General features: G+C 40.2%; 2 protein-coding genes across 2 annotated transcripts; one reads left to right on the top strand and one right to left on the bottom strand.

Moving 5' to 3' along the window:
* The first annotated feature begins 1,326 nt into the window (after positions 1–1,326).
* On the top strand, positions 1,327–4,349 carry LOC119914561 (myosin light chain 5-like). Its single transcript, XM_038733927.1, has 6 exons — positions 1,327–1,518; positions 1,595–1,670; positions 1,756–1,860; positions 3,573–3,651; positions 3,745–3,793; positions 4,147–4,349. The coding sequence occupies exons 1-6, from the start codon at positions 1,483–1,485 to the stop codon at positions 4,246–4,248; spliced, it is 447 nt and encodes a 148-aa protein (XP_038589855.1). The 5' UTR covers positions 1,327–1,482; the 3' UTR covers positions 4,249–4,349.
* Positions 4,350–5,156: 807 nt separating this feature from the next.
* On the bottom strand, positions 5,157–17,512 carry hpse (heparanase). The gene is made up of 12 exons (XM_038733926.1): positions 17,181–17,512; positions 15,558–15,682; positions 14,893–15,021; positions 14,562–14,735; positions 13,072–13,243; positions 10,789–10,836; positions 10,252–10,345; positions 10,051–10,157; positions 7,755–7,869; positions 7,354–7,478; positions 7,123–7,269; positions 5,157–5,511 (listed from the first exon to the last, which is right to left on the bottom strand). The coding sequence occupies exons 1-12, from the start codon at positions 17,354–17,356 to the stop codon at positions 5,352–5,354; spliced, it is 1,572 nt and encodes a 523-aa protein (XP_038589854.1). The 5' UTR covers positions 17,357–17,512; the 3' UTR covers positions 5,157–5,351.
* Between the last annotated feature and the right edge of the window lie 10,345 nt (positions 17,513–27,857).

Genomic DNA, 27,857 nt, shown 5'->3' with positions numbered 1-27,857 from the left:
CACCGACTGCAGCCACAGCATCACACGGGGAACCAGGAGGACACATGGTAGGTGATCAAATACTAATATTTTTATTCCTGAAAGACTAAAAGACCTTTTTTTAAAGCAGAATCTAAATTTCAAAGAGTTTGAGTTAACTATTGTTATTTTAAGTTACATAATTAACAAGCTGGAGGAGGTGAAAGGTTCAGTTTTAATGTTGGACAGACAACAAAAGGAAACTGTCAGCAGGTTGAAACCTTTTTATATACAGTCTATGGTTGAGACGCTCTCAGTACCGCTCCCTATCATCTGGATGTCTGGAAAATCCAGCTTAGGCTTGTGTCTATAATGCTGTTCAAAAAGAGTAATGTGACTGTGTGCCATGTGGCAGATATTTACATGTGCAATTTTATCAGCTTTGTATTGTGCAAACATTTACACTGGGAGAGGTTTGGGGAGTCATGAGAGTCAGTGTCAGCTGCAGACTGGAAGACACTGGTCTTGTGGGAGTGTCTGAAACCGTCTGTGTCCGGGTTTGGAGGGATCAGCCACAATCCTCCCTGCTTGCCTCAGAGTCCTGGAGGGATGGTGGACTGCAGCCGGTCACCTTCTCTGCAGAGAGAGTGATACGCTGCAGTCTGGCCTTTGTCTCCCTGGCAGTGGCAGCAGCGTACCAACACGATCACCTCACCACAGTTTCAGACAGTTAGCTGGCAGGTAGCTCCGTCTGTTACCTCAGACCTCCAGACAGGAAGCAAAGTCGAGCCTGATTCCAGGCAGAAATCTGAGACCAGCAGCTGCTGACTTTGGTTTGTGACGCTGAGAGAGATGAGCTAACAAATGCAGTGTTGGAAAGAAACATTTACTTAAGTTCTGTACTGCTGAACAATTTTGTGGTACTTTACTTCAATATTTCTTTATTTACTACATCATTTTTACTCCACTACATTCATTTTAAACCTTTCGTTACTTTGCAGATTCAGATTATTAATTAAAAATATCAATCAACTGATAAAATATGTAAACTAGTATTATGATTAAAGTACCCAGCAGTGTATAAAGTCATTAAAAGTAGCTGCACCAGCTGCAACATTAAAGTAATGAACACATGAATGCATCAATAAATATAATCCAGTAATATAATATAAATTATTCTGCCTGATGAGTACTTTGGTACTTGAATATTTTGCTAATATGTATTATGTACTTGAGTAAAATTTTGAATGCAGTACCCTAATTTGTAATTAAATAAATTACAAATTAAAATTGTAAATTGTAAATTGTATTTCTACAACGTAGTATTACTGGAAAAAGTCCCGATTACTCCGGAGCTCTTAATAAGTAATAACTTTATCTGATTGTTGTTTATTTAGTCATAAATAATGTTTCAATAACTCTAGCTTTGATTTTAATGTACTGAAATTTTAGGCGAGCAGAAAGACAAAGAAGAAGGAAGGAGGCGCCAAAAGAGCTCAGAGAGCCTCGTCCAACGTTTTCTCCATGTTTGAACAAACTCAGATCCAAGAGTTCAAAGAGGTGAAGTGACGTTCAGCAGAGATTCACTCAAAGCTTTCACCTCGTTACTAAACATGCGTTTGTGTTTTTGATTCAGGCGTTCACGCTCATCGACCAGAACCGGGACGGATTCATTGATAAAGAAGATCTGAAGGACACATATGCGTCTCTGGGTTTGTAGCTCTGACTGGAAATGTTTTCCACACATCATTCAGACACCACCTGGCTGTGACGATGACGTGTGTGCTGCCTCCTCAGGTAAACTGAACGTGAAGGACAATGAGCTGGAGGACATGCTGAGAGAAGCCACGGGGCCCATCAACTTCACCATGTTCCTCAACCTGTTCGGAGAAAAGCTCCACGGTGAGAACATCAACACCAATGTGCTGCTGAGGGCTCGGAGGAGCAGAGCGGAGTCTGATGGAAACAGGTGTACAAAGATGACATCTAGTTGCATGGTGGGAAGTGTAGGATCCTGAGTTTAAGGAGCTTCAGCCAGAAGAAGAAAACAGACTTCATTAATCCCTGAAGGGGAAATGATGTGTTTTTTTACTGTTGTAATTATTATTGTTATTATACACACACATGCAACAACACATGCAGAGACGTCAGAGCGAGGGGGCTGCCACCTCGAGCCTCCTCCAGAAGGGCCAAGGAGGTGAACTGGCTCCCCTCCAGCTACGGGTCCACACTCCGGATCTCTGGCCGAGCTGGACTTGAACCAGTGACCCTCTGGTTTCCAAGCCAAGAGCCTGAGTAGAGATGGAAAATATTCCTATATTCATGACCAGCGAAGGTTCACAGCATCCGACAACTCGAGACGGTTGTTTGAGTGTAGAGCAAATACTTTTACTAAAATACTGCACTTTAAAACAAATTTCAAGTACCTGTATTTAACTTGAGTATTTTATTTCAATGCTCCTTTCTTCTTCTACCAGTTCAGATTTTTACACACAAAACCTATGAGTTTATAAAACGTGACGCTTTGCTCTAAATACATCTGAAACCATCAGGCGATAGACAGAACGTTAATTAAGTTATTTTGATAATCGTTCAAATCTTTTTTCATCCAAACATTTCACGGTTCCAGCTTCTCAAATGTGATGATTCGCTGAATTTGGATTCATTTGTAGTTATTTGTTTTGGCAGCAGCAGTTTTGAGCTGGAAGATTCTTCCTTTTCTTGTGTCACAGCGGGCAGGAAGGGAGGAGTGTGGTATGTAGTAATGTCAGTTACACATACATGTAGTTTGCTAACATTAGCCCATGCTGGTCGTACCAGACCACGACAGGTTGTAGCAACAGTGTGCTGAAATGGGCAGATGTGCTTTTTATTGCTTATGGGGTAAGAGGAAGAACGGGTAATTTCTTCTTTTAGACTTGGCCTAAAGTTTCCATCCACCTGTTTTTATGCACATTTTTTAATTTACTCATAAAAGTATGTGAGTGGAAACACTGGAAATTTGAATAAAAGTTTAAATCTGTGTAAAAGAGTTGTCTGAGGTGAAGAAGTAGTTTATGGATGAACAGAAACAGCCTTGATGAAGCAGTAAACTGTGACTGGAGCTCTTTTCAGTCCTCTTCTTCTTCTGTGGTGGTTCTAATGGCAGCGACTAGAGAATCAGCTCCACCAGCTGTTTGTCTCCATCAGCCAATGAGCTTGTGTTCACACAGCAGCAGTGGGTGGAGACAAGCAGCAAGTCAGGTTTATTTTGTAGTTCATGGTTACTGAGATAAAAGTTGCACTACATTTGGTTGGAAATTTGAATATAGTGTCACTTTAAACTGAACTGACTCATGTGGTGGTTAAATAGGAAAACAGCACCCAAACACAACTATTCTAAATATTTTGATAATCGATTTATCAGTTTGAGTCATTTGTTAAGAAGAATTTCTCTGTTTCCGGCTTCTTAAATGTGAATATTTTCTGGTTTATCAAGACATTTGAGGGCGACATCTTGGGCTTTGGGAAACACTGATTTACATTTTATGGACCAAACAACTAATCGATTTATCAGAACAAAGTGAGCTGCCTGCAGGTGTCGTCACCATGTTTTGTCTCTGATTTGTTTGCAGGCACCGACCCTGAAGACACCATCTTAAACGCCTTCAAACTGTTCGATCCTGACGCCAAAGGCTTCATTCACAAAGACGAGTAAGTTGTCAGTTGCATGTTCAGAGGTTTAGAAACGTAATTTTTGCCATTAATGAAATGCTTCTGGATTTTTGTTTTGTTGTTGTTTTGCAGATTACAGAAACTTCTGACGACACAAGCAGACAAGTTTACACATGAGGAGGTAAAGTATCTTCTAGCTTTATGTTGCTATAACTGCAACATCTGAATCTCATCAAGCACATTTAATCTTTATTTTTGTCCAAATCTGCCTGTGTGGTGAGTTCATTTCAAATCAACTCGTTTTTAAAAACTGAAACAAGTTGATTTGAATCTGAAAGATGTTGAAATGCAGTTGTGGAAGAAGTACTCTGAAGTACTTCAGTAATAAAGTAATAATATCACAGAATCACATTTAAGTCCTAGATTCAAGATTTTCCTGAAGTACAAGCATCAAAATGTCCTTAAAGTACCGACTAATGGAGAAATGGCCCATTTCATCACACTGATCAGTGCCATTAATCTGTCTGATCGCAGGTGAAGCAGATGTTCCAGTCGTCCAACATCGACACAGCAGGAAACCTGGATTATAAATCTCTGTGTTACATCATCACACACGGGGAGGAGCAGGAAGAATAACGAGGCTCTGAACATATTTCTGCTGCAGTTTGGTGGAGAAGCATCAAGTTCAGTATTTGTCTCTTTCTTTAAGTTTAAAATAAAAAAGGAAAAACTGAGAATACCTGGTCTGGGATGTATTGATCATTAGCCACGTCCAAGGGCGTCACTTTGTGTTGAAAAGTGGTGGGGACATTTAAGGGTTCAGATTACTGTTGTGACAAAACACAAGATTTTGAGCATTAAACACTTAATTTCCTGCCTTCTGGAGACATTTTCTGCACCAATGCATAGTGGAAATATCTTTAATTATATATAGGGGAACACAAATTTCAGGTGGAAAGTGACAATTCAGAATATAAAAATATACTGGAATATAATGCAGCAATTAAATTGTTTTCTAAGCTTAAGTAATTTTTTTTGGACAATGCAGATCTGTTTTTTCTATATTTACTTTGCACTGCATGTTTTATTATTGTGCAAATAAACCTTTGTCATTTCTTGGTGCTTTTTTTCAGAACATTTTTAACGAATGCTTTCAAAAAGTGGTGGGGACATGTCCCCAGCGTCCCCAGTGTAAATGACACATGTGGCCACCTCGATCAGTCCGAAACATCTCAGCAGCTGTAGGATGGACTTTAATGAAACGTGGTTCAGACCTTCATGTTCCGCTCAGGATGAACTGTAATAACTTTGAGGAGGCACAGACTTTTTTTGGCTTCTGAAGGAGGGAGTGGCAGAAAATGTTTGAGAACCACTGTTCTACACTAACACAGTGAATATGGCAAACATTATTCCTGCTAAACATTAGCATTGTCCTTATGAGCATGTTAGCATGCTGTTAGCATCCAGCTAGCTGTAGCTGCAGGACTTTATTTTCCTCCAGACAGTTACTCCCTGATTTCAGGATTTGAGACGGACTGGGACGGTTAGACCATATAAAAAAATCTTTATTAGCACAGCATGTAATAATTTCTAACACTAAAGACCCTGCAGCATCCGTTAAATAAGAGAAACTCAACAAAACAAAAATCCATTTACTGCCTCAGGTCATTTGAGTCCAGTGATGAGCAGCTGTTTTCTCAGTAGTGATGACTGTCTCTACAGAGGAGTCCATGTTGAGGTCAGATGCAGGCCGCAGCCCGAGCATCTGTGAGGACGAAGAAGGCCAGCGAGTACGCAGGAAGCTGCAGCCGCTCAGCTGGAGGCAGACGACTTCCTTTAAAGTCAGGAAGAGTTTTATCATCCACCATCTTCAGCACTTCCCCGTTCAGTTTCACAGACCTTCAGAAAAAAACAGCTTGTTAGTGTGTGTGGGCAGAGTCAGCTGGTGCAGGTGTGAAGTATTATTGATGACAGATAATTCTCTCCACAGAGAGAAGCTCCTCCCCCCAGCAGGCTTCAATCATCCGGTTCAGACAAGAGAATATCCACAGAATAAATATACAACGCTGAAATATATGAGTGGGGGTCATTACAAAAATTGGAGCATTAAATTCTAAATTTCCTGCATTCTGAAGACATTTTTGCACTGATTTATGGCCAAAATGTCTTTATTTAAATAAACGGAAACACAAAATTGCGGTGGCAGGTGACAAATCATGAATATAAAAATATTATATATAATAATATATAATTTTTTGCACAAAGCACATTTGTTTCTTCTATATTTACTTTGCATTTCATGCTTTCTTTCTCAAGGTTTGTTATTTAACATTTCTTGTTGCTATGTTTCAGAACATCTTTACCAAGTGTAATTGTAAATGACACCTATGCTTATCCAATCTTCACGTCTGACGCAGAAACTCCTCTCAGTGAGGAAGTAGCAGGTGGAAGTGTGCCCACCTCAGTCAGCTGACCGCTCTCACAGCTCCTTACTGTGTTTTGACATCAGCTGCTGTTCACAGCCTAACAACAGTGTGAAAGACTTTCTTTCTTCATCAGCGTCAAAATAATAACAACTGGAAGGAAGACAGAAGCCGTCCTTCTTGACTGCACAAGGAAACGATCAGTAAATCAACAAAACATTTGTATTCTGTTTATGTTTTGCAGAACATTTGATTGTTCCAGATTAACAAATGTGAGCATTTGAGCAATAGATTAACATTTTGGGAAAGTCTCTTATTTCCTTTCTCTCTGAGATGTTCAGATGGACATCAGTCTCATGTCTGTGTGTTAAGTGCAGATTTTGAGTCTGGATTGAGTTATCTTAGCTTAGTTTAGCATGAAGACTGAAAACAGGGGGACAGCACAAGCCTGGCTCTGTCCAAAGTTCAAAACTCCACCTACCAACACTCTGAAGTTCACTGATTACCATGTTTATCTGGTTTGTTTAATCTGAACCCAAACAGTCTATGGTTTTAGAAACGGTTACGTAACTATTGCAGCTATAAGTATCTACCCAGGGTCGACGACTATGGTGGCTGAGCACACGTTTGGTCTCTGTGCAGGCCCGATAGTACAAAACAAGAAATAGTTCTTGCACATAGCTTCTCATGAAGCCACAAACAGGTTTTCAAATTCCTGTTTGTGAACAGATTAAATAAACAAGATACGACGGCCGTCTGAAGGCTAAAGATTAAGACGATGTCCACATTACGGCGTCTTTAAACTCTGTCTTGGTGTGAAACGTTAATACGAGCGTTCCCAGGTCATTTTAAGAAACATATCTGACCAGACTGAACGTCTGAACATAAATTTCATGAAGACAAATTACGTGAGGAAGAAATGATGCAGCTGTGAAAAAGCCATGTAACACACAAGCTTTGTTTTTTCTTCTCTTGCCTTGGAGAAGCTTTCACACGAAAGCAAGTAAGTAAAACGTGACTCTTCACATGACACGAGGAGAGAAGATTTCAGGCTAACTCAGTGATAAATGGTCATATTGACGGGCACCTGGAGTAGAGCCCCTCCTTCCCCGGCTGGTCAGACTGAAGAACAAAAGCCTCCACTGTGCTCGAGGAGACGGGTGCAGGAACGGAGATCCTGGCCGGCTTCTTACTCAGGTTCATGGATATCAACGTGACCGCTCCACCGCTGTAGCTGCAGGAATGAATCCAGCGTTACCACATCATGTCACAGGCAGATAAAAAAAATACTGAACATGAGAGAGAGATGAGAGAGTACCTGTTTCTGTTGGTGCAGTGCAGATACAGCCTCACTCTTTTACTTCGAGCTACGCTGGAAAATCCTTCAATTTTCAAAACCTCCGGTCCGACGAGTCTCTTGTAGAGAACAGACAACCAATAATCCTAAAAGAAGACACATGACAGCTGAAGCTCATTCAGTATGAAACTAAAGGGTTAACAGCGGTGGAGGAAGAGTTCAGACCGTTTACTGCTTCCATTGATTTATTTACCACCTTGGGGACAATATTTCCCTCTGAAATCTAGTGAAGTAGCAAAAAGAGAAAAACTTCACTTAAACTGATGGACCTGAACTCAACACAGAATTAAATTTTCACTAAACACATGGAGTGCAAAACTCAATTAAAACAAATAGAGTTATAAATCACAAAGGACTCTTACAGGAAGAGGATCCAGGTTCTCGTCAACCAGGTGGTAACTCCCAGAACCAATGAACACCTGCCTCATCACAACACGCAGGCCGAGCACAGCTGCCAGGCCGAGTTTATCCAACCACCTGTAGACAGCACATAACACTTAAACATGTTTTAACACCACAGAAACATATTAATAACACATAAACATGTTTAAATACAACTAAAACATGTATTATTACTACTGAAACATCTGTTAATAACACGTAAACATGTATAAATACAACTAAAACATGTATTATTACTACTGAAACATGTGTTAATAACACGTAAACAGGTATAAATACAACTAAAACATGTATTATTACTACTGAAACATCTGTTAATAACACGTAAACATGTATAAATACAACTAAAACATGTATTATTACTACTGAAACATGTGTTAATAACACGTAAACAGGTATAAATACAACTAAAACATGTATTATTACTACTGAAACATGTGTTAATAACACGTAAACATGTATAAATACAACTAAAACATGTATTATTACTACTGAAACATCTGTTAATAACACGTAAACATGTATAAATACAACTAAAACATGTATTATTACTACTGAAACATGTGTTAATAACACGTAAACAGGTATAAATACAACTAAAACATGTATTATTACTACTGAAACATCTGTTAATAACACGTAAACATGTATAAATACAACTAAAACATGTATTATTACTACTGAAACATCTGTTAATAACACGTAAACATGTATAAATACAACTAAAACATGTATTATTACTACTGAAACATCTGTTAATAACACGTAAACAGGTATAAATACAACTAAAACATGTATTATTACTACTGAAACATCTGTTAATAACACGTAAACATGTATAAATACAACTAAAACATGTATTATTACTACTGAAACATCTGTTAATAACACGTAAACATGTATAAATACAACTAAAACATGTATTATTACTACTGAAACATCTGTTAACACATAAACATGTATAAATACAACTAAAACATGTATTATTACTACTGAAACATCTGTTAATAACACGTAAACATGTATAAATACAACTAAAACATGTATTATTACTACTGAAACATCTGTTAATAACACGTAAACAGGTATAAATACAACTAAAACATGTATTATTACTACTGAAACATCTGTTAATAACACGTAAACATGTATAAATACAACTAAAACATGTATTATTACTACTGAAACATCTGTTAATAACACGTAAACATGTATAAATACAACTAAAACATGTATTATTACTACTGAAACATGTGTTAATAACACGTAAACAGGTATAAATACAACTAAAACATGTATTATTACTACTGAAACATCTGTTAATAACACGTAAACATGTATAAATACAACTAAAACATGTATTATTACTACTGAAACATCTGTTAATAACACGTAAACATGTATAAATACAACTAAAACATGTATTATTACTACTGAAACATCTGTTAATAACACGTAAACAGGTATAAATACAACTAAAACATGTATTATTACCACTGAGACATCTGTTAATAACACGTAAACATGTATAAATACAACTAAAACATGTATTATTACTACTGAAACATGTGTTAATAACACGTAAACAGGTATAAATACAACTAAAACATGTATTATTACTACTGAAACATCTGTTAATAACACGTAAACAGGTATAAATACAACTAAAACATGTATTATTACTACTGAAAGGTGTATTAATACCACAGTGTTACACTATGTGCCCAACAGGTAAGTGAAGATGATTGAAGAATGACGGTTTGTTGTCTTTACTTTGAGAATCACACATGAGTCTTGTTGTAAGTGAGCAGCAGGATGAATTAAGGTTTGTCATGAGACCGGGGCTGCTGGGTAATCAGTAAACTCAATCAGCTAGCCTACACGCTGTAGTCCGGCGACACCACGGCGTTCCAGAGAAATTACAGCACAAGTTGTCATTTACTGCATTCCTTCTGTGATATAAATCAGGGAGAATTTTCCCTCAGTTTGGTCTTTAAATCGCTTGTTTTGTGCAAAGATATTTAATTTATGATAATTGAAGACAGCTGTCACACTTTAAAATCTGTAAACAGAGCGTTTGTGGTTATTTCTCCTAAAAAGTGACTTAAATCAAAACTGCTGAACGACTACTTGATGAACCGATTAACTGTTTCGGCTCTAACTGACACCGTTTGGATCTTTTTGGTCTCCTGACTTGGTCTTGACTCCCGTTTGGACTCGCTCTCGACTCGATGGTCATGACTGGTATAAACTCACATGAATCCTGCGGCGAACGTGTCCGACAGTCCCGCAGCTCCTCCTCCGTAGGCCGAGCTCGTCTCTCCCAGCCACACCGACTTCCCCGGAGACACCAGCTTCACTTTCTGAGCCCAGAGAGAGAAAACACCCACTTCAGCATCACACATTTCAAACGCTGACGTGTCGCCGCCTCCGTCTCCTTCTGCTGCACATCTGTACCTCCAGGACTTCTTTGGTCTTTGAGGCCAGAGTGTCCAGAATCTCTGGGTCCAGAAAATCCTCCAAGGACGCGTTTCTCCCGTTCACATAGTAACTAGGAAACAGGAGAGGGGGAACGAAGCAATCAACAGATTTATTTCCTTCACTGAATTATTCAGTTAATCGACAACAAATCTACACGAGCAGCTGTTCATGTCATCCTGTCTGATTCAGTTGATAAATAAACATCTCACACATTCTCACTCCCAACTCCTCACATATTGATGGTCAAGACCCGTTGGCGTCACTTTTTAGCAGTGAAGTCAGCAGCAATACATAAAAAAGTAAAACACTACAGACTATAACACGTCTCAGTCTGGAGTCACGTCTGCTGTTCTTTATAAACGATAATGTAAACATTTGTTTTAAGCAGTGGAAGTAAATGAAGTCTGTGATGATCTGACTCACTGATAAATAATACACATGCTGTATATAGTTACTCAGTTAAATGATCAGTGTCAGTGTATTTGTATAGTTTGAGGTTTCAGGTAAACTCACTGGTGCCAGGTGCAGGCGTCCACCGCCTCAGCTCCACTCCGCAGGAACCTGCAGCAACGACAAACAGCGGTGGAGAAGATATTTTTTGTTTTGCCCCCACACACACACTCAGCTATGTATCTGCTGTAAACTGAAACTCCAATAATCGCCAGCGGTTTGTGTGTTTACGTCTTTCTCCTGATCAAATTTAATGTGTCAGGGCAAACCTCACCCACACCAACCCTCCACTGCAATCCAACAATACACAGCACAGGTAGTAAATACTGCTAATTCATAGTACATTAACAATAAATACCAGCAACATTCTGTAAATACACATACATTTAATGTTTCTCCAACTTAAAACACAAAGATCCACCTTCATATTGAAGAGGGAATTTATTTAAACATCTCTCTATATTAACTAAAAGATTGATTTCTGTCTGTGTGACTCTTTTACTAAACTGTACCAGGGAATCCCAAACTTCCTTTAATGTACCTGTTGTGTATTAACTTGCTGTTCAATATATTCTGTCTGAATAGTATAGTAGAAACATATGTGCAAGCAAGAAGTGCCTGGTCTGCAAAGCTGCAGGTTGTCAGCTGTGTGTGTGTCAAGGTTTTTACAGTTGTGCTTTTTTAAATTGTTTTCAAATTCAGTTTAGTGTTTAATTAGTTTTTAAAGCAGGTTTTCTGGTTTAATTTGATTGTTATTGTTTTAATTGCCCATGTTTTAGTTTAGTTTTTATTAGTTTCAGTGTTAGTTTTAGTCTTTTTTAGTATTTGTCAGGGGCAAGATTCAAAAAGGTCAGAAAAAAGTATTGTGAAATAAAAACTTAACAAAACATACATACAAAATGAATGAAAAACATCCACAGGTGACAATGTAAAAGCTGTGTGTCAGCTGCCTGGACCGAGGTTAGCTTCTGTTTCGGGGGAGGGGAGCTTGGCGTTCTCTCTTACTTTGTTAAGGTAAGCTAGGTTTGCCTTCTTGTGCAAGTTTTTCAAATGTACTTTCAAAATTCAATGTGTAGTTGCTGCTGACAGCAGTATTTAAAAGCCAGATGGCAGGAGGAATAAAATAATTTGTTTTTCTTGGGGGGCGAGGTAGCGCCGTCCTGAGGGCATTAAACAGAATCCATGACTAAGAACATGGTCAGAATGACTCATGACCTGTCTGGAGAACCAGCTCAGGTCTGTCAGCTGAACTCCAATAATCCTGGAGCAGATTTTAACAACGCGGCTGAGGCTGACAATCCATAAAACCAGCAGATAAAAGAAAATGTTAAAAGACTTTCATTGAATGAATAATAAAAGTTACATAAGATACTCTGGGAAAGAATTCAGCTTCCGCATCAAGTGGATTCTTTGTTGTCCCCAAATTTGTGCGATGTTTTTCCCTTTGAGAAATGATCCACATATTTCATCACCTTCCACTGTGAGGCTCTTATCTCAGACACAGTCTTATACACCACGCCTGATACCAGGCAGGACTAAAACAAAACGTGGACTAACGTAAATGTTGTTTTCACACATTGTTTTTGTTATTTCGTCAGTTTCCCTTAACGATAATAACCCGGTGAGTGTGCGTTGGTCTCTGCCTGACTGTGTATGCAGCTGCAGAGGGAGGCCGACACACAGCAGAGAGAGGGGACACTACGAGAACAGTCTATCTTTGTACGCTGAGGCGGTGCACGGTCAGCATTTGATGCTCTGTATTCAGCTCACGGTGCAGCTGCTGCCTCTCTGGGACTTCACACAAGAACCAGGTGCAGCTGGTGTGTAGGAGTCAAATCTAGCCTGAGGCGGTGAGAAAGGAAATTTAGAGCACTGTCTTAAGTGCGAAACAATAGTGAAACCAGATCGAGATGACAGAACAGACATCAAGACAATAACACACCATCAAAACGTGTTTGATGAAAAGACATGATCATCTTTTTTAAAGAGACGGGGAGTCAAAGGGGGCAGAGCCAGAGAGCCTGCTGTGGGGAGACTCATCGATCTCTGCCCGACATCACGTCTGTGGATGGTTAATTTTACTTATCCAGCCTCTCAGTTGGCAAAATAAACATATTAATAAGTATGCATTCACAAATTCATGTGCAGTTATTTTGATTTTAAAGAGAAGCTCTTCTTTTATGGTTTTGTGTCTGACGGCCGACTGATTTTAAATGCATCCTGCAGGACTTCATTCTGAACGTTTATCCGAGAACTGATGTGTGAAAAACCGGGTTTGTCAAACGCTGTCATTATTTTGAATACTTTAAAATGTTTGAAGTGATCGTGACCTGTGTGACCTCTCACCCCTCCAGTATGTCCGTCCTGCGGTCTCGCGGCTGACCGATGTCCGGCCCGAACAGTCCGGCGTCGTGGTAAAATTTGGATTCCGACATCATCTCCCTGAGACGGGTGAAATCCTGTCCCAGCTGGTATCCGTCCACCCGGATCCCTGCCTTCTTCTCAAAGCTGTTTGGTTCTGAGGAAAAACAGAAGTAAATTCAGTTTCAAAGGAGTGCTGTTCTCTGCCAGTAAAATGGTGTTAACACTTCCTGTGGGCCTTTCTGTGTAACTGTCAACACAAAACCACTGTTCAACAGAGCAAACTGTTTCCCAGACAGATCAAATAATAAGAGATAACTTCCTGTGTGACCAGCGACGAGATAAAAAGGCCTCACATCACAGAAAAACACAGAAGGGAAAGGCAAAACCTCAGATGCCAGACCGCAGTGTTTCAGTATGACTGTAACTTCACTAGAACAATGAAGCAGAAGAAGGAGGTGGATCTAACACACACACACACACACACACACACACACACAACTCTGATTAAAATGTATTTTCAGCTGACAATTACTATAAAACTTTAATTAAAAGTGGCCGATAGACTCATGTCCTGTTTACAGGCCTGGTGTGGCTACATGTTTTGACAAATAAAGGTCTCAATTAGAAGCCTGGTCTGGTTTTTATAGAAGTTCTTTATATGTGTAACTGTGCATTCAGACCAAACGCTAATTGGTTTTATGTATGAACCCAAAGGAAACATTTTGCTGTGATTTAATTGCAATAAACGGATCAAACTGATGCTGCTGAGATCAAAAGGATAAATGTTGTCAGCATGGAGATGCTACACATCATTGGTCATTAAGGTTTACCAGCACAATGTGGTAAACAAGAGATGTGAAAAAGAACTGACTTAATGACCTTTGAGGCGTCATTAAGTCTGAATATGCGTCCATTCCTCAATTATTTATATTTCTTCAGTCTGTGAGGGTTCACCAATAAAAAGAATTGAAACAGGTTTTCCAAGTTGAAATAACTACGGTAACCTTCTCTACATCTCTCTTAATCTGTGCATGAAGCCTAGATTTGCTGTCTCTCTGAGCCAAATTAATGATTCCTAATTGATACGTTATTCGAAATCCAAATTTTTATCCATGTAACAATCACACTGGCTGAAATAAAGAGTTTGATAGCAGCCTGTTTCCAGTGGTTTGCTGAACGAGAGTCAGAGTGAGTTCAGTGACTGAAGCAACTGCAGTTAAAGTATTTAAAGTATCAGTCTATATTCTTTTAAAATAAAATAAAATCCCATGTTCAGAGCCAAACCAACAACGTGTGGATGATTAACAACAACTATTGTATCCGACTAACAATGTGTGTAAGAAAAGCGATGAAGAAGCTTGAATCACGATCATCATAAAATATTTGCAGGTTAATCTCCTGTGAATCTGATCGTTTCAGCTCTGTTGTTGACAGTATGTAAACCTGGAAGTTGTCTCATCCTGTCAGCGCACCGTTGCCCAGCTCCCACGACATCCTGTACCGCCTGGACTCGCAGTACTGCAGCAGCGAGCGTGCGTTGCTGCTGTTCCAGCTGTTGTCAGCCATTCTGAGCAGAGCGTTCAGCCCGAAGATCAGATCCATCCCCGAGCAGTTGGTGAAGGAGTGCAGCAGGTCGACGGTGTACTCTGTCACAGAGGGAACATAAAGGTCACCACATCTGTGTTCATGCAAGAAGAGGATTAGAAGATCATGATCAACAGGGAGGTTAAGCAAATCTAAATACTATCTGGATCCATCATGTGAACTACAGAAGCACATTTCATGAAGCAGGAACGCTCGTACCTGTGAACTTCACCCTGCTGTACTTCCTCTGCAGATCTTCTCTCACCAGGATCAGTTGCTGCTGAGTCCACTCCTTCTTCAGCCTCTCCTCCAGCCACCAGGGCAACTCCACTTTATCACAGGACTGATCTAACAACGACAGGGGAGGGAACGCTCAGTGTGTTTCATGTTAAAGGGCAGAAAAACACCTTGAAATGTGCCGAGGAGCCAAAACACTGAAGAGCAACGCCAGCGAATGCATGTGTAGAGTGTTGTGATTTGTATATGTAGAAATACTTCAGTGATATCTGGACTTGTTTTTGTAGCAGAGCTGAAACCAGAGAAACGACATGAGGTCACATGAGGGAGGAGCAGCTGGGTCAAGTCTAACAATAAGAAACATGGATCCCAGTTTCACTTCTTACACGGAGGAGGTTGAAAATATATATTTATACACATATGACGAATCACAGCCTTATAATCATGAGCCTGCTCCTTGTGACTTTCATATTTACTCACTGTGGGTGGAACTGATAGCGGTTTATGTGTGACAGAGTTTTTCTGAGGAAGAGAAAGCATGAGGTCGTCGCAGCAAAAGAAGAAGTTATGACACACTGAGTGGGAGGAATGAAGGTTTAAAAAGGAGCAGCATTATTTACATTAGAAGCTGTTGCAACACAGGCTACCTGCAGTGGAACCAGACTCCTGCTGATGCCTCTGTGGGGTGAACACCATGAAGTCTTGTCTGGTCCCCCCAAATCTCAAAAATGCCGGACTTAATGCTTTAGCCAGCGTCCGAACCTTTGGAGAGCTGGAGAGACAAAACAAAGAGTCAGTGTTGATGTGAGGATTGTAAAACCTCAACGACGCTTCTGTTGGTCTCCAGAGAGAAAATAACACTTTTTATTACAGCCATGGAGACCAGAGGTCGGTTTTATTATTACTGTCAATAACACTTTCAGTTTATGACATGATCAGTTTAGGAGCTTCTGCTGCTCCATCCCACTGAACTGTAGAGAAGAAAACATCAAGATATATACATGTTCCTGACAAATCATTTTAATGTCCATTTAACTCATTTTCAAGAAGAAAGTGGAAAAACTGGTAAAAGAAAGAAGCATCACTCTGTCTTCATACAATCAAGTTGCATCTTTAATATCCACTAAAATAAAGTGGTTTACAGTGACTCGCTTTTTCTAACGTGTGTTCACACAGCGACATTTCATGTCATGTTGTTGTCAGACACCTGGTGTAACAGTCTGAGCCTGTCAGTGGCCACAAGAAGCACTTTTTTGTGGACGCCATGTTAAGAGGCGTAATCGTCCCGAAGGAACATATTGCAGCCTGTTCAGCTATGACTGAAGCATCTAGTGCAGGGATTTAAAGCTTTCCTACCAACGCATCATTTCAACACCAACATATGTGAAAACAGGTCCGAAGTTTAAAGATACTGACATGATCATTCAGTAAACTGAACATTTTCGGGTTTTGTATTTTTGCAGCATTTTATAGAGAGAAAACAATCAGTAGATCAATTGATACTGAACACATATGAATGTAAGTGAATGTTTTACAAAATATACCAAAACTACACCACTGGTGGAGGAAATGTTATTTTCACATCTTATATTTAAGTTTAAAAAAAGCAATTCTACAATGTAAGAACAATGTTTCAGTAAAAAGGCCTGCGTTCACAGTGTTACTGAGGTAAAAGTAGGTACATATTACACAATGTGAGCCTTGTGTAGTACTCTTTGTGTAATTACTAAGAAATGTATCAATCATCATAACAAAACATCTTCAGGTAACACACATCCAAAACTAGAACTGACAGGGATTTACAGGAAAGCAATAGACAAATATCTTTATTAGGCTAATCAATCAGTCTCTTAGTTATTTTTTTCATTATCTGGTTAAAACATTTTTCTGTTTTTCACTGTCTAAATTCACCTATAATCTGTAATTAATCTGCAATTTAACTCAATAAACACATGTAGTGCAGCAAAAGATCAATATTTCTCGGAATGAGTGGAGGTATGAAGTAGAATAAAACCAACAGTGCAGTATTTCACTGTAAGTACACCTACTTAGCTGCACACAAAGAAGCCCGCGGTATTTCTGACAGATTATTTTATTAAAGGTTCATTCAGTCTGTTAAAGTCAAACATTTAAAGCTCTGTGAAACACCGTGAATCCAATCAGCGCGTTACTGGACTTCTAACACTTCCTGTGACTTAAATAAGCCTCCCTCAGAGATCAGATCGGGTTTCAGATCAGATCCCAGCCGCTTCTGTCTGGACCGCGCTCACCTCAACAGGTACATGAACTTCTCCTCAGACGCCAGGCTGGCGTCGATGGTGACGGACAGAAAGCGCAGGTCCACCCGGCGGATCACAGCCGAGGAGTTCCTGTCCGGGTCTGTGATGTGGACTCCGTCAGTCTGACAGCTGAGGACACACAGAACCAGCACCGCGACGGGCTTCATGGCTGCAGACGGAACCTCCAACACGTGCGGAACACTTCTTCTTCTTTACAGCCGGGGAGGAGGAGGCTTCCTCCGGCTTCACAGCGTCCGCACCAGAGCCGGATCATCTCCGGGACGAGCCTGAACGGACGGGACTCCACCCCAGGCTGAGCACACAGGACTCAGAGGCCACCCCTTTAACATTTAACCCTCTGAGTCCCGGAGCGCACCTCGTGCAAGGGCTGGGTCTCTCTCTCTCTCTCTCTCCCTTCATCTGTTCTGCCCAAATAAAAGGCCCGAAATATAAATCGACCCGATGGATTCTGGTCGGGTGTTGCTCCTGTCACATTTTCACTCAGGCTGACTCGTTTCTCACTGCAGAACACAGGCTGGGCTAAAAGTCCTGCAGCTCACTGCAGCACAGGTAGAACTAGAAGCAGCGCGGAAACGTCTCCTTGTTTGCAGTAAAATTATAATGCTATAAATCATATAAAAGATAAAAATCCGCCACCCTGTACACAGGATAGACTGTTGACCTGAGTCTGCTTCAGTCCCTCCTCAGTCACTCAAGACCCTGAGTGACTGAGGAGGGACTGTAATGCATCATTTCTCCACAAGGTGGCAGAATAAACACGGACTGAGTTATAAATGATTCCTGCAGGACTTAAAACGAATCAGATGAAATAACTATAAAATGCAATTAAACTGAATAAAATATTTTATCTTTTTATTTATTTTATTTTAAATAGTTATACATATTTCAGATAGATAGACAGATAGGGTGCTTCATAAGTCTCTTAAATGCGACAATAAAATGGTCATGATAAATCAGAAAGTGTCTCCGTCTCTCTGTGTCTCCATAAAATAAGCAAAATCTTTCTAATAAATGTAGAAAGGTGTTTGTGGTTTGTAGTTCAGACCTACAGTGAAAACAACCTTCAGTTTGCCTCCTACGAGCAGTAACAATGACTGCTGTATTATATTTAGATTGTTTTGATATCTTATTTAAAAACACATTTTGATGTATCTTTGCATGTCCCCGTGTAAAAGACATTTAAATTTCATTAAAGAACCAACATTTGACCAAAACCCATTTGAATTCATTCTGTTCAGGCCAAGAGAGAAACACACACACAGTCACCTGATTTCCTGTAAATGGAGAGGAGGAACAACACAAACCAGGTGATCCAGCTGAGAACAGGGAGGAACCTGAAGCTGAAAGAGTTCAGTCTGTTCAGAATCCATTTTGAGTCTTCAGAGCAGAAGGAGAAAACTGAAGGCTGAGGCAGGGTGAGTGTTAATTCAACATTTTTATTATTTTACTGTCAAAGTCTTTGAGTCAGTTTTCTCCCTGTGGACTGTAGAGGAAAGAAACGTTAGAGTGAACTCAACACACAAAGATTTATATTCCTGATGCAGAACTATTAGTGCAGATACTGTTTCAAACTAAGATGGATCTGATTTGATTTCTGGAGCAAAACACCTGAGAACCTCCATGTTCCACTATTACACCAGCAGGAACACAGAAGGACTTTCTGGGGAAAAAACATGTTGATTCAACCCTGGATAACTTCCTGAAGGGAGCAATGAAGAAATCCCTTGAAAGTAAAAATGGCCACCTGGACCTGTTTGTTCGCTTCCTTCATGGCCTCTCTCTGGAGTCCAACCAGAGACTCTTAGGAAGCCTGCTGGGTCAGACAGACAAGAGTCCAGAAATCATCCAGAGAGCCATCAACAACCAGAAGGAGAAGAGGACAAAGATCTCTCCTGACAGAAGCATCAACATCTTCCACTGTCTGATGGAGATGAACGACCACTCAGTACATCAGGAGATCCAAGAGTTCCTGAAGTCAGAGAACAGATCAGAGAAGGAACTCTCTGCGATCCACTGCTCAGCTCTGGCCTACATGCTGCAGATGTCAGAGGAGGTTCTAGAAGAGTTGGACCTGAAGAAATACAACACATCAGATGAGGGACGACTGAGACTGATTCCAGCTGTGAGGAACTGCAGAAAGGCTCAGTAAGTCCAGATGTGATTATCAGCACTGTAAAGCTGAAGCATCAGTATTACAGGAAAGACACACACTTTATACACACACATTATAAAACCTCCACGCTATAAAAGTTTCCTAAACTAGTATTAAATCTGCTTAACGACCATCGTTGGTATCTTCACCTGAGGCCAATAGGTTACGTTTGTTGAGTTTCCTGGGAAGTGATGAAAGGACAGCATTGTAAGTGGGGGATAAGTGGTGGCGTAGACCCCCTCCCCTGTTCAATGACGGCTTCTCCACCCTGGTGTAGATGCTTCCTTGACACCTCTTTCAAACCATCCATCTTCTCTGTCTAAAATGTGCACCTGGTGGTCCTCAAACGAGTGTCCTCTGTCCTTCAGATGTAAGTAGACTGCAGAGTCTTGACCTGAGGAGTTGGCCCTTCTGTGTTGAGCCATGCGTTTGTGTAGTGGTTGTTTAGTCTCCCCAATATACAGGTCTGTGCATTCCTCACTGCATTGGACCGCATACACTAGATTGCTTTTCTTGTGTTTGGGTGTGCGGTCTTTGGGGTGGACCAGCATCTGTCTTAGTGTGTTCTTGGGTTTAAAAAACACAGGGATGTTGTGTTTGTTGAAAATCCTCCTGAGTTTCTCTGATACTCTAGACACGTATGGAATCACAATGTTGTTGCGTTTGACCTTCTTTTCCTCCTCCCCTGTAGTTTTGGTCTTCTTCCTGGATTTTGTGGCTGTTTTCACAAAGGTCCATTTAGGGTATCCACAGGCTGTAAGTGCCCCCTTCAGGTGGTTCTGTTCCTTCTCCCTGGCTTGGGCGCTTGTTGGTATGTTGTCCGCTCTGTCGTGCAAGGTTCTAATGACCCCTAGCTTATGTTTCAGTGGGAGTCAAAAAGTAAGAATTTGTGTGGGGGTTTCCTGTAAACCCCAGTTTTCAGGCTCCTGTCCTCTTCAAGGTGTACAACACAGTCCAGGAAGCCAAACTTATCCCCCATCTACAATGCTGTCCTTTCATCACTTCCCAGGAAAGTGAACAAGCATTTCCTCTTGGCCTCAGGGGAAGATGCCAACGATGGTCATTCAGACTTGGCCTCGGGTGGTTTTAATGACCATAACGATAGTCATTACTACAGCCAGGAGCACTAATGAACCAGCAGTATTAATGATCTTGGTTTCCCTACAAGTCAGTCAGAACTGAAGAAGTCTCTTGGATGAGGGACAAAGCGTCTTCTAGTATCTTCAACCAAGTCCAGTTGCCCTTGACTTTAACCTTCTTTGCATAACTATGACCTGGATGACTGAGAATCTTCACAGACAATTACAAACATCATTGCTGTGTTTCTATCCAGCATGTTAGTGACACAAGTATCTTCTATCTAACCCAGCAGGAAAACTTGAGGATTAAGAGCTTGTGCTGAAAATGTTTTGACAGTCATCATTTTATCACTGCAGTCTTTTTATTTTTACAATGATCCAGTTTCTGTACTGTGTTTCTATACTGTGTCTGCTTATTGTTCTTCTTATATACAGACACACAGACATGTCATATCTGTGATCTGCTGGAGCTGACGTCAATTGTTTTTTTCATTATAGCTTTCATGCAGTTATTGCTATTCAATTGTTTCTCTCCAGCTTCTGAGTTATTTTATATGAAGGAGTGTTCTGTCCATTTTCACAGTTTATACAATATTTGATTTGAGAGGATGTGAGGGGAGACAATACTCCTTCTCAAAGAGCGAACAGAACATCCCCCTCTCCATCCTCATCAAATAAAAGGTGCCACTTTATAGTTTAGTTCCAACAATGAATGTCTCTTTATGTGTTTTGCTACATTAGAAATGAGTTTGATTTAGAAACTGGTAAATTCCAAAGCTACTTTAGTAATGTTCACTGACAGAGAATGTTTTTACAACTTAATGTGAGAAATGATATTAGTTTGCAAACACAAACTGTCAGACAATGTGTTTCCTCTCTTCTCCATTTCACAACAGCAACACTAAAGGCAAGGTATGCAGAGGAAATCACTAGAGTGTGATCACATATGTGTCAATGTAATTATTTGATTTTGTGGGGTTTTACTCTTTTGAAAAGGACTTTTTTTGCTGTTTATATGAGTAATATGGTTTGTAAACCAAAATGGTAAATCTGCTGCAGCCGGTACCTGTAACACACACATTTCCACTGTGGATTTCATTGAATCTGCAGCCACAGTCTTTGTCTGGTTTCCTCAGACAGCAGCTCATTACACAGTCAGCTGCTGGGACGGCCTCCAGGTTCATTCTGCCAGTGAAGGAGAGCTCAGCAGCTTCAGTTCAGTGGAGGGATTTTATCATCACCGAGCTCAGAGAAGAAATGATGCTGTTAAACAGCTGAACTCCACTGGAGAAAACTATTACCCATTTTTTGCAACTGCTTACACACATTTTCAAAACTATGTCTCCTTTTTTTTAAAACATGAGAAAAAATTAATCACCCATAAAATGTTAATAATACAGTCTTTAGTACTAATTATGCTATTGATGCAAAAGGAGTCATTAAGTTAATTTTCTAGGAGATGAAAAGCAGATGGAGTGACATAATAAGATAAACACACACAATCACATAACTGAGGTAAATCCCTACGAGTGCAGTTCCAACCTGCAGTGATTTTACAGCTCAGTGAACATGACGTTAAAATAAAGTTTAACAAACAAATCGCAGAAGCCTGTTAATCACAATATGACATGTTCACATAACAGTCATTGGCAGACATTTTTGTCTAAAGCAGTAGTTTGTGGTTCATTATCTTGCTCAAGGACACTTTGACATGTGAACAAGAGCTCAAACCTTGTGATCAATGAATGACCAGCTGACCAGCTGAGCTGCAGTCTGTTTTTATAATAACATGTCAGATTTTATTTTACTTTAAGTTTTAAATTCTCTGTTCTTCACAGACTGGGAACTTTCAAAGACTCATTTTGAAATCGTGGCCTCAGCTCTGAAGTCCAGCCCCTCCCATCTGAGAGAGCTGGACATGAGTAACTACGACCTGCAGGATTCAGGAGTGAAGCTGCTGTCTGCTGGACTGGAGAGTCCACACTGTAGACTGGAGACTCTAAGGTCAGTTCATGTATTCTGCTCTTGTCCAGTGTTTATCTACCAAATTTATATCAAAAGAAAATTTTTAAATTTAAAATAAAGTACTCTTGTTTTCTGAGTTTGTCTGAGCACAAATCACTATAGCTCTTTTTAAGTTTGGCTCCAAATTTAGGCTGAACTCAAACTGGATTCATGTTATTAAGGAAACTGTAGGATTTATCCTTCAATGTGCTGCTAAATTAAATCAATGTTTATCTTTTTGTTCCATGTGAGACATATATATTTGTAAAACATTAAAAGAAGTTCAACACATTTTCAGGAATAATGTCATTTTATATATCACCTTCAGAACACAGTGTTTTACAGAAACATGTACATTTATACACACACACACACACACACACACACACACACACACACACACACACACACACACACACATACTGAAACTCCCATCCAGCAGCACAGATCCAGAGATGGTGAAGCAAATTTCCATATGCAGCTGTTTGAAGTACTGGGTCTGATCTGGGTGGCTGATGGGTGGCTGATGGGTGGTGGTGGCGCATAGATAAGATGCTTGCCTTTGGTGTTCACCATTGTGTCCCTGAGCAAGACACTTAACCCCTCATTGCTCCAGAGGCGTGCGACCTCTGACATGTATAGCAATTGTAAGTCGCTTTGGATAAAAGCATCAGCTAAATGATTAAATTTAAATGCGTTCACCAATGACAGGTGACACTTCAACATGTGATAAATGATGTCACTTTGGTTTCTGACTCAACCAGGAAACAGGAGCATAAACAATACACTATATTTGTACAGGAAGGTACTCTGTTACATTGAAGATGAAGTGAACGAGCCTCTCACTTTGCTCAGTGCACATTTGATCCAGTTCTAAAGACGACTGAGGATGAAGCTCACAGTCAGTCAGCTGTGTGTTGATGGAGATGACAGTGGTAATGAGGAGAGGCTAAATCTGTGCTATAAAATGAGCATCAGAAGTGCTGGGACATGTGTTAAAAAGCTCTGTAAGGTTTGTAGTCACTAAAAGTCTTATTCATCTCATAAAAAAATAAAATAATAAAATCTGATTTATTTCATTTTGGCCAACACATTTAGTATTTTTCATAGAATGGCACCTGATTGTTACGAATCACAAGAAATTGAAGAAACTGAAGAAGTCTGATTTGATGACTGGCCTGAGATCAGCAGCATGTATGAATGTTGTGCTGACATTTGGATGATGTCTGTAGAAGGCTGACATTATGATGATCCACAATAACACGATGACAAAGTCCCTCTACTCATTTTAGGGAAAAGCTCATTGATTAGGACATAGTAATGTTGAGCTCCACATTTAAAACCTGAACACATCTGATTGGATTAGAAATGGATTTTTATATCCATCATTTATTCTTTATTCAGATTGAGGGGCTGCAGTTTGTCAGAGATCAGCTGTGCTTCTCTGGCCTCAGCTCTGAAGTCCAACCCCTCCCATCTGAGAGAGCTGCAGCTGAGAGGAAACAAGCTGCAGGATTCAGGAGTGAAGCTGCTGTGTGGAGACTCTGAGGTCAGTAGAGGGTTGGACTCAGTCCATGCTGGTTTCAGCAGTATTGTACTAAACACAGTTAGTATCAAAGCAGAGATCCAGTATTTCCTATAAACCTCCAACCTTCTCAGCGGCTGCTTTCCTCAGTGAAGCTGTGAGAGGAGAATGATGACAGGCTTCAGGATTGGACAGAAAGACAGAGAGAGAGAGAACAGGCAGCCAATCAGATCAGCCAGAAGCTTGTTGTGATCATGTGTTTGAGTTGATGTGTTGTGTTCATGTCTCCAGGAAATAAAGCTGGATTCCAGCTGACAGCATCACAAGATGTATAGAGACAGTGGTCCTCATTCATCAAACTGTCCTACCATCAAATCTGATCTCAAAGTGTTTGTTCTCTCATTTCAACACTAAACTTCTGATCAGTTCATCTTTGTCACAGCTCTGAGATCAGTCTGACTGAAGCCTGCAAATCACTGGATCTTATTTCAGAGAACCATCATTACATTTAGTAACCATGTGGTCTTTCTACAGAGCAGAACCTCTGCTGAAGTCCAGTAAGCACAGCTGATGTTTAGCTGTTCAGTCTTTGTATGAACATGTAGGACCTTTAACATCATATATATATATCTGTCCATGTGTCTTTAGTTTGGTCCAAATGTTTTTAGAACAGACGCTCCACTTCTGGTCTGAACAGGACTGAAGTCCCTGCTGGTCTTTATACTGGATGTGCTGCATCACTGACTGACAGCTGATGAAGGGAGTCTCTGTAAACTCTGATTTATGACGTCTGCTGTCTTCTTCTCTCATCAGATGGAAGAAGTGAGAGTGAGTGATGAGAAAGGTGGTGGTGTTGAGAGAGGATCAGCTGTGTCCTGATGATCCAGAGAGGTTGAAGCAGCAGCATCAGCTTGTGTGTGGAGAGGCTCTGACTGGGCCATGTTACTGGGAGGTAGAGTGGAGAGGAGAGCTTCATCCAGCAGTGACTGACAGAGGAATCCCAACAGTGCTGCAGTCTGAACTGCTCTGAGATCAGCTCCACTGTCAGACACAAAGTCAAGTCCACCATCATCCCTGTGTGTTCCTCTGGATGTGACAGAGTATCATCAGTGGATCTGGACTGCTCTGCTGCTGCTCTGTCCTTCTACACAGTCTCTGCAGACACACTGAGACTCCTCCACTACTTCTGCTCCACACTCAGCCACCTCCTCCACCTGGACCTGGACTTCATGTCATTCAGATGTCCTGAACCCAAAGTGCCTCTGCAGATTAACACATTTAATTGGATATTTGTGTTTTACTCTCTGTCAAAAATCTTAATTTTACTCTGAGCATAAGAAAGACTTGGAAAGCCGTTTGACTCCTTCACAGAGAGATTTACTGTATTTCACAATAAAATAGTTTAATCCATATTTATCACTTTAATCTATGACTTTACTTGAGTAAATTTAGAGTTTCTCAGAACATTAACCCCCTCCTCCAGCTCCGTAATTATTATTTTACCTTAAATACATCGTCCTAAAAATGAACCTGTGTTTTAACTGCTTGAGTTTTTGCTTCAGCTACTATAACTCACTGAATTTTGCAGCTAGAGTTCTCAAACTTTAATACAAAGTACCCTCATTTGTTCACTACAAATGGCACCAATTCAATCCTCTACTAGAATATCACTAATCAATATCAAATAGAATCCATACTATATGATATGCTTCAAAAACAGGTTTTCGTGTAAAAACATTCAAGACTTGGGCCAGATAAGAAAGCTTGAACGTTTACCAACATTTTTATCATCAACAGAAATAGACACCAATTAGAATACAAAAGTTTCACCAGAGCGCGTCAGAGATCGACGCCACCACGACCACCGCTTTCCATCCTTTCAGCTTTTGGTGGATTTTTAGAACTTTTATTTCACTGTTATGGATTTCTCATTGCTTTCCAACCTTTTGGTGGATTTTTATTTAACTGATTGTTTTTGACTGCACTGCTCTCACTCTGTGTCCTAGGCATGCCTTCTGCTGATTATACGATTTCAACCATAATCTGATTTCGTGGAATAAGCTGGTGTTTGTGCTCTGTGCTAGAACTCTTTGCAATTTTTCTCTGAGAAACTTCTTTCTGATATTGCTCCACTATTTTTCGCCGCAGCATTGGGGGAATTGGTGATCCTCTGCCCATCTTGACTTCTGAGAGACACTGCCACTCTGAGAGGCTCTTTTTATACCCAATCATGTTGCCAATTGACCTAATGAGTTGCAAATTGGTCCTCCAGCTGTTCCTTATATGTAATTTTAACTTTTCTGGCCTCTTATTGCTACCTGTCCCAACTTTTGTGGAATGTGTAGCTCTCATGAAATCCAAAATGAGCCAATATTTGGCATGAGATTTCAAAATGTCTCACTTTAAACATTTGATATGTTATCTATATTCTATTGTGAATAAAATATAAGTTTATGAGATTTGTAAATTATTCCATTTCTTTTTTACTCACAATTTGTACAGTGTCACAACTTTTTTTGGAATCGGGTTTGTATTTTATTGGTCCAAAACTGGCTTCACTGCTCTCCATTCAAATCATCGGGCTGGCTTCATCCAGTAATATACTGTCTATGGTTGCACACCATTTCAAAGAATGTTGTTTAACCTGAAAACCGTAGCAAAACGCTGCACATCTGAACGTGCCCCTGATGTCAGTTGGCCTACATTTAACTCACATTTCAAGTTCATTGGTGAACAGAGATTCTTTGTTGTTAAAGTCAGCAACACTTTGCTGCGACTGCATCAGTACACCTGATTCCAATGAAGGGTAGCTGGTTCAGCTACAACTAGAGAGTGCAGACGCCACATCCCACCAACAATAACCCAGACAAGCTCTTTGCTACATGTGGGCAAACATGTAAATAGTGAACCTGAGAATTTAATTTGAGCTACAGAGGCATTTACACATCTTCTGTGTGTGTGGGAGAGAAGACTTGTTAGTGAAAACACGTGGAATATATTCCATGTGTTTTCACTAAAAAGTTTTCGTTCATCTTGGACAGAACAGCAGGGTCAGCGTTCACCAGGTGAGTCGGCGTTTTATAGCCAGCGTTATACAGCTGCTTCGCTCTCGCCTGGAGGGAAGAAACAAATCTATACGTTACACTGTGGAAACATTCAAGAGATTCACAACAAACAAGAATCATTAGATTTCACTACTCAAATACTTAAGGTCCAGTCAGATAAAGAACATTCAGAAACAATTAAAGCCATCAGGAGGGAGAGACCCCAAATAGCTGATCAGATGTGCTGTTGTGATTTTTAGTCTTTCTTTGTTCACATTTAGTCAAAGTATCTCCATTAAAAGTATTTGAATCCGCTTTTAACTGTGAATGGAGGTGATGGCGCATAGATAAGATGCTTGCCTTTGGCCTTGCCAGGAGACCTGGGTTTGATTCCCACTGTGAGACATCCTCCATTGTGTTCCTGAGCAAGACACTAAACCCCTAGTTTCTCCAGAGGCGTGTGACCTCTGACATGTATAGCAATTGTAAGTCGGTTTGGATAAAAGTGTCAGCTAAATGAATAAATGTAATGTTAGCATGGATGTACAGACAGTGTGATACTGAAGAAAACAAAAAGGTTCAGAATCCTTTTTAAATCGACAGAGCAGAAGGAGGAAACCTGAAGGCTGAGGCAGAGTGAGTGTTAATCCAACATTTTTATTATTTTACTGTCAAAGCAACAGGGGTTGTAATAGTGCAGTGTGCAATGTAAAGTTTTCTCCCTGTAGAGGAAAGGTTAAAGTGAACTCAAAACTTGGTGTGTGAGTGGTATTTCCTGTTCTCTCAGTCTTGTTTCTCTTGATTCTTGTGTTCTGAGCTCACAGTCAGTGTTACTTGTTTCAC

Source organism: Micropterus salmoides, unplaced genomic scaffold (assembly GCF_014851395.1).
Source record: "Micropterus salmoides isolate LMB-PRFRI ecotype aquatic unplaced genomic scaffold, ASM1485139v1 Ms_hic_scaffold_20, whole genome shotgun sequence".
Classification (NCBI taxonomy): Eukaryota; Metazoa; Chordata; class Actinopteri; order Centrarchiformes; family Centrarchidae; genus Micropterus; species Micropterus salmoides.
Note: the sequence above shows the minus strand (reverse complement) of the source record. Positions and strands in the feature narration are given on the sequence as shown.

Coding starts and splice junctions, on each gene's coding strand:
- LOC119914561 (XM_038733927.1), top strand. CDS start 1,483: ATGTTTGAACAAACTCAGATCCAAGAGTTCAAAGAG. Junction 1,519..1,594: donor AGATCCAAGAGTTCAAAGAG/GTGAAGTGACGT, acceptor TTTTTGATTCAG/GCGTTCACGCTCATCGACCA. Junction 3,652..3,744: donor GGCTTCATTCACAAAGACGA/GTAAGTTGTCAG, acceptor GTTGTTTTGCAG/ATTACAGAAACTTCTGACGA.
- hpse (XM_038733926.1), bottom strand. CDS start 17,356: ATGAAGCCCGTCGCGGTGCTGGTTCTGTGTGTCCTCAGCTGTCAGACT. Junction 13,244..14,561: donor GTCGTGGGAGCTGGGCAACG/GTGCGCTGACAG, acceptor GTTTTTCCTCAG/AACCAAACAGCTTTGAGAAG. Junction 10,837..13,071: donor AGGACGGACATACTGGAGGG/GTGAGAGGTCAC, acceptor TCGTTGCTGCAG/GTTCCTGCGGAGTGGAGCTG.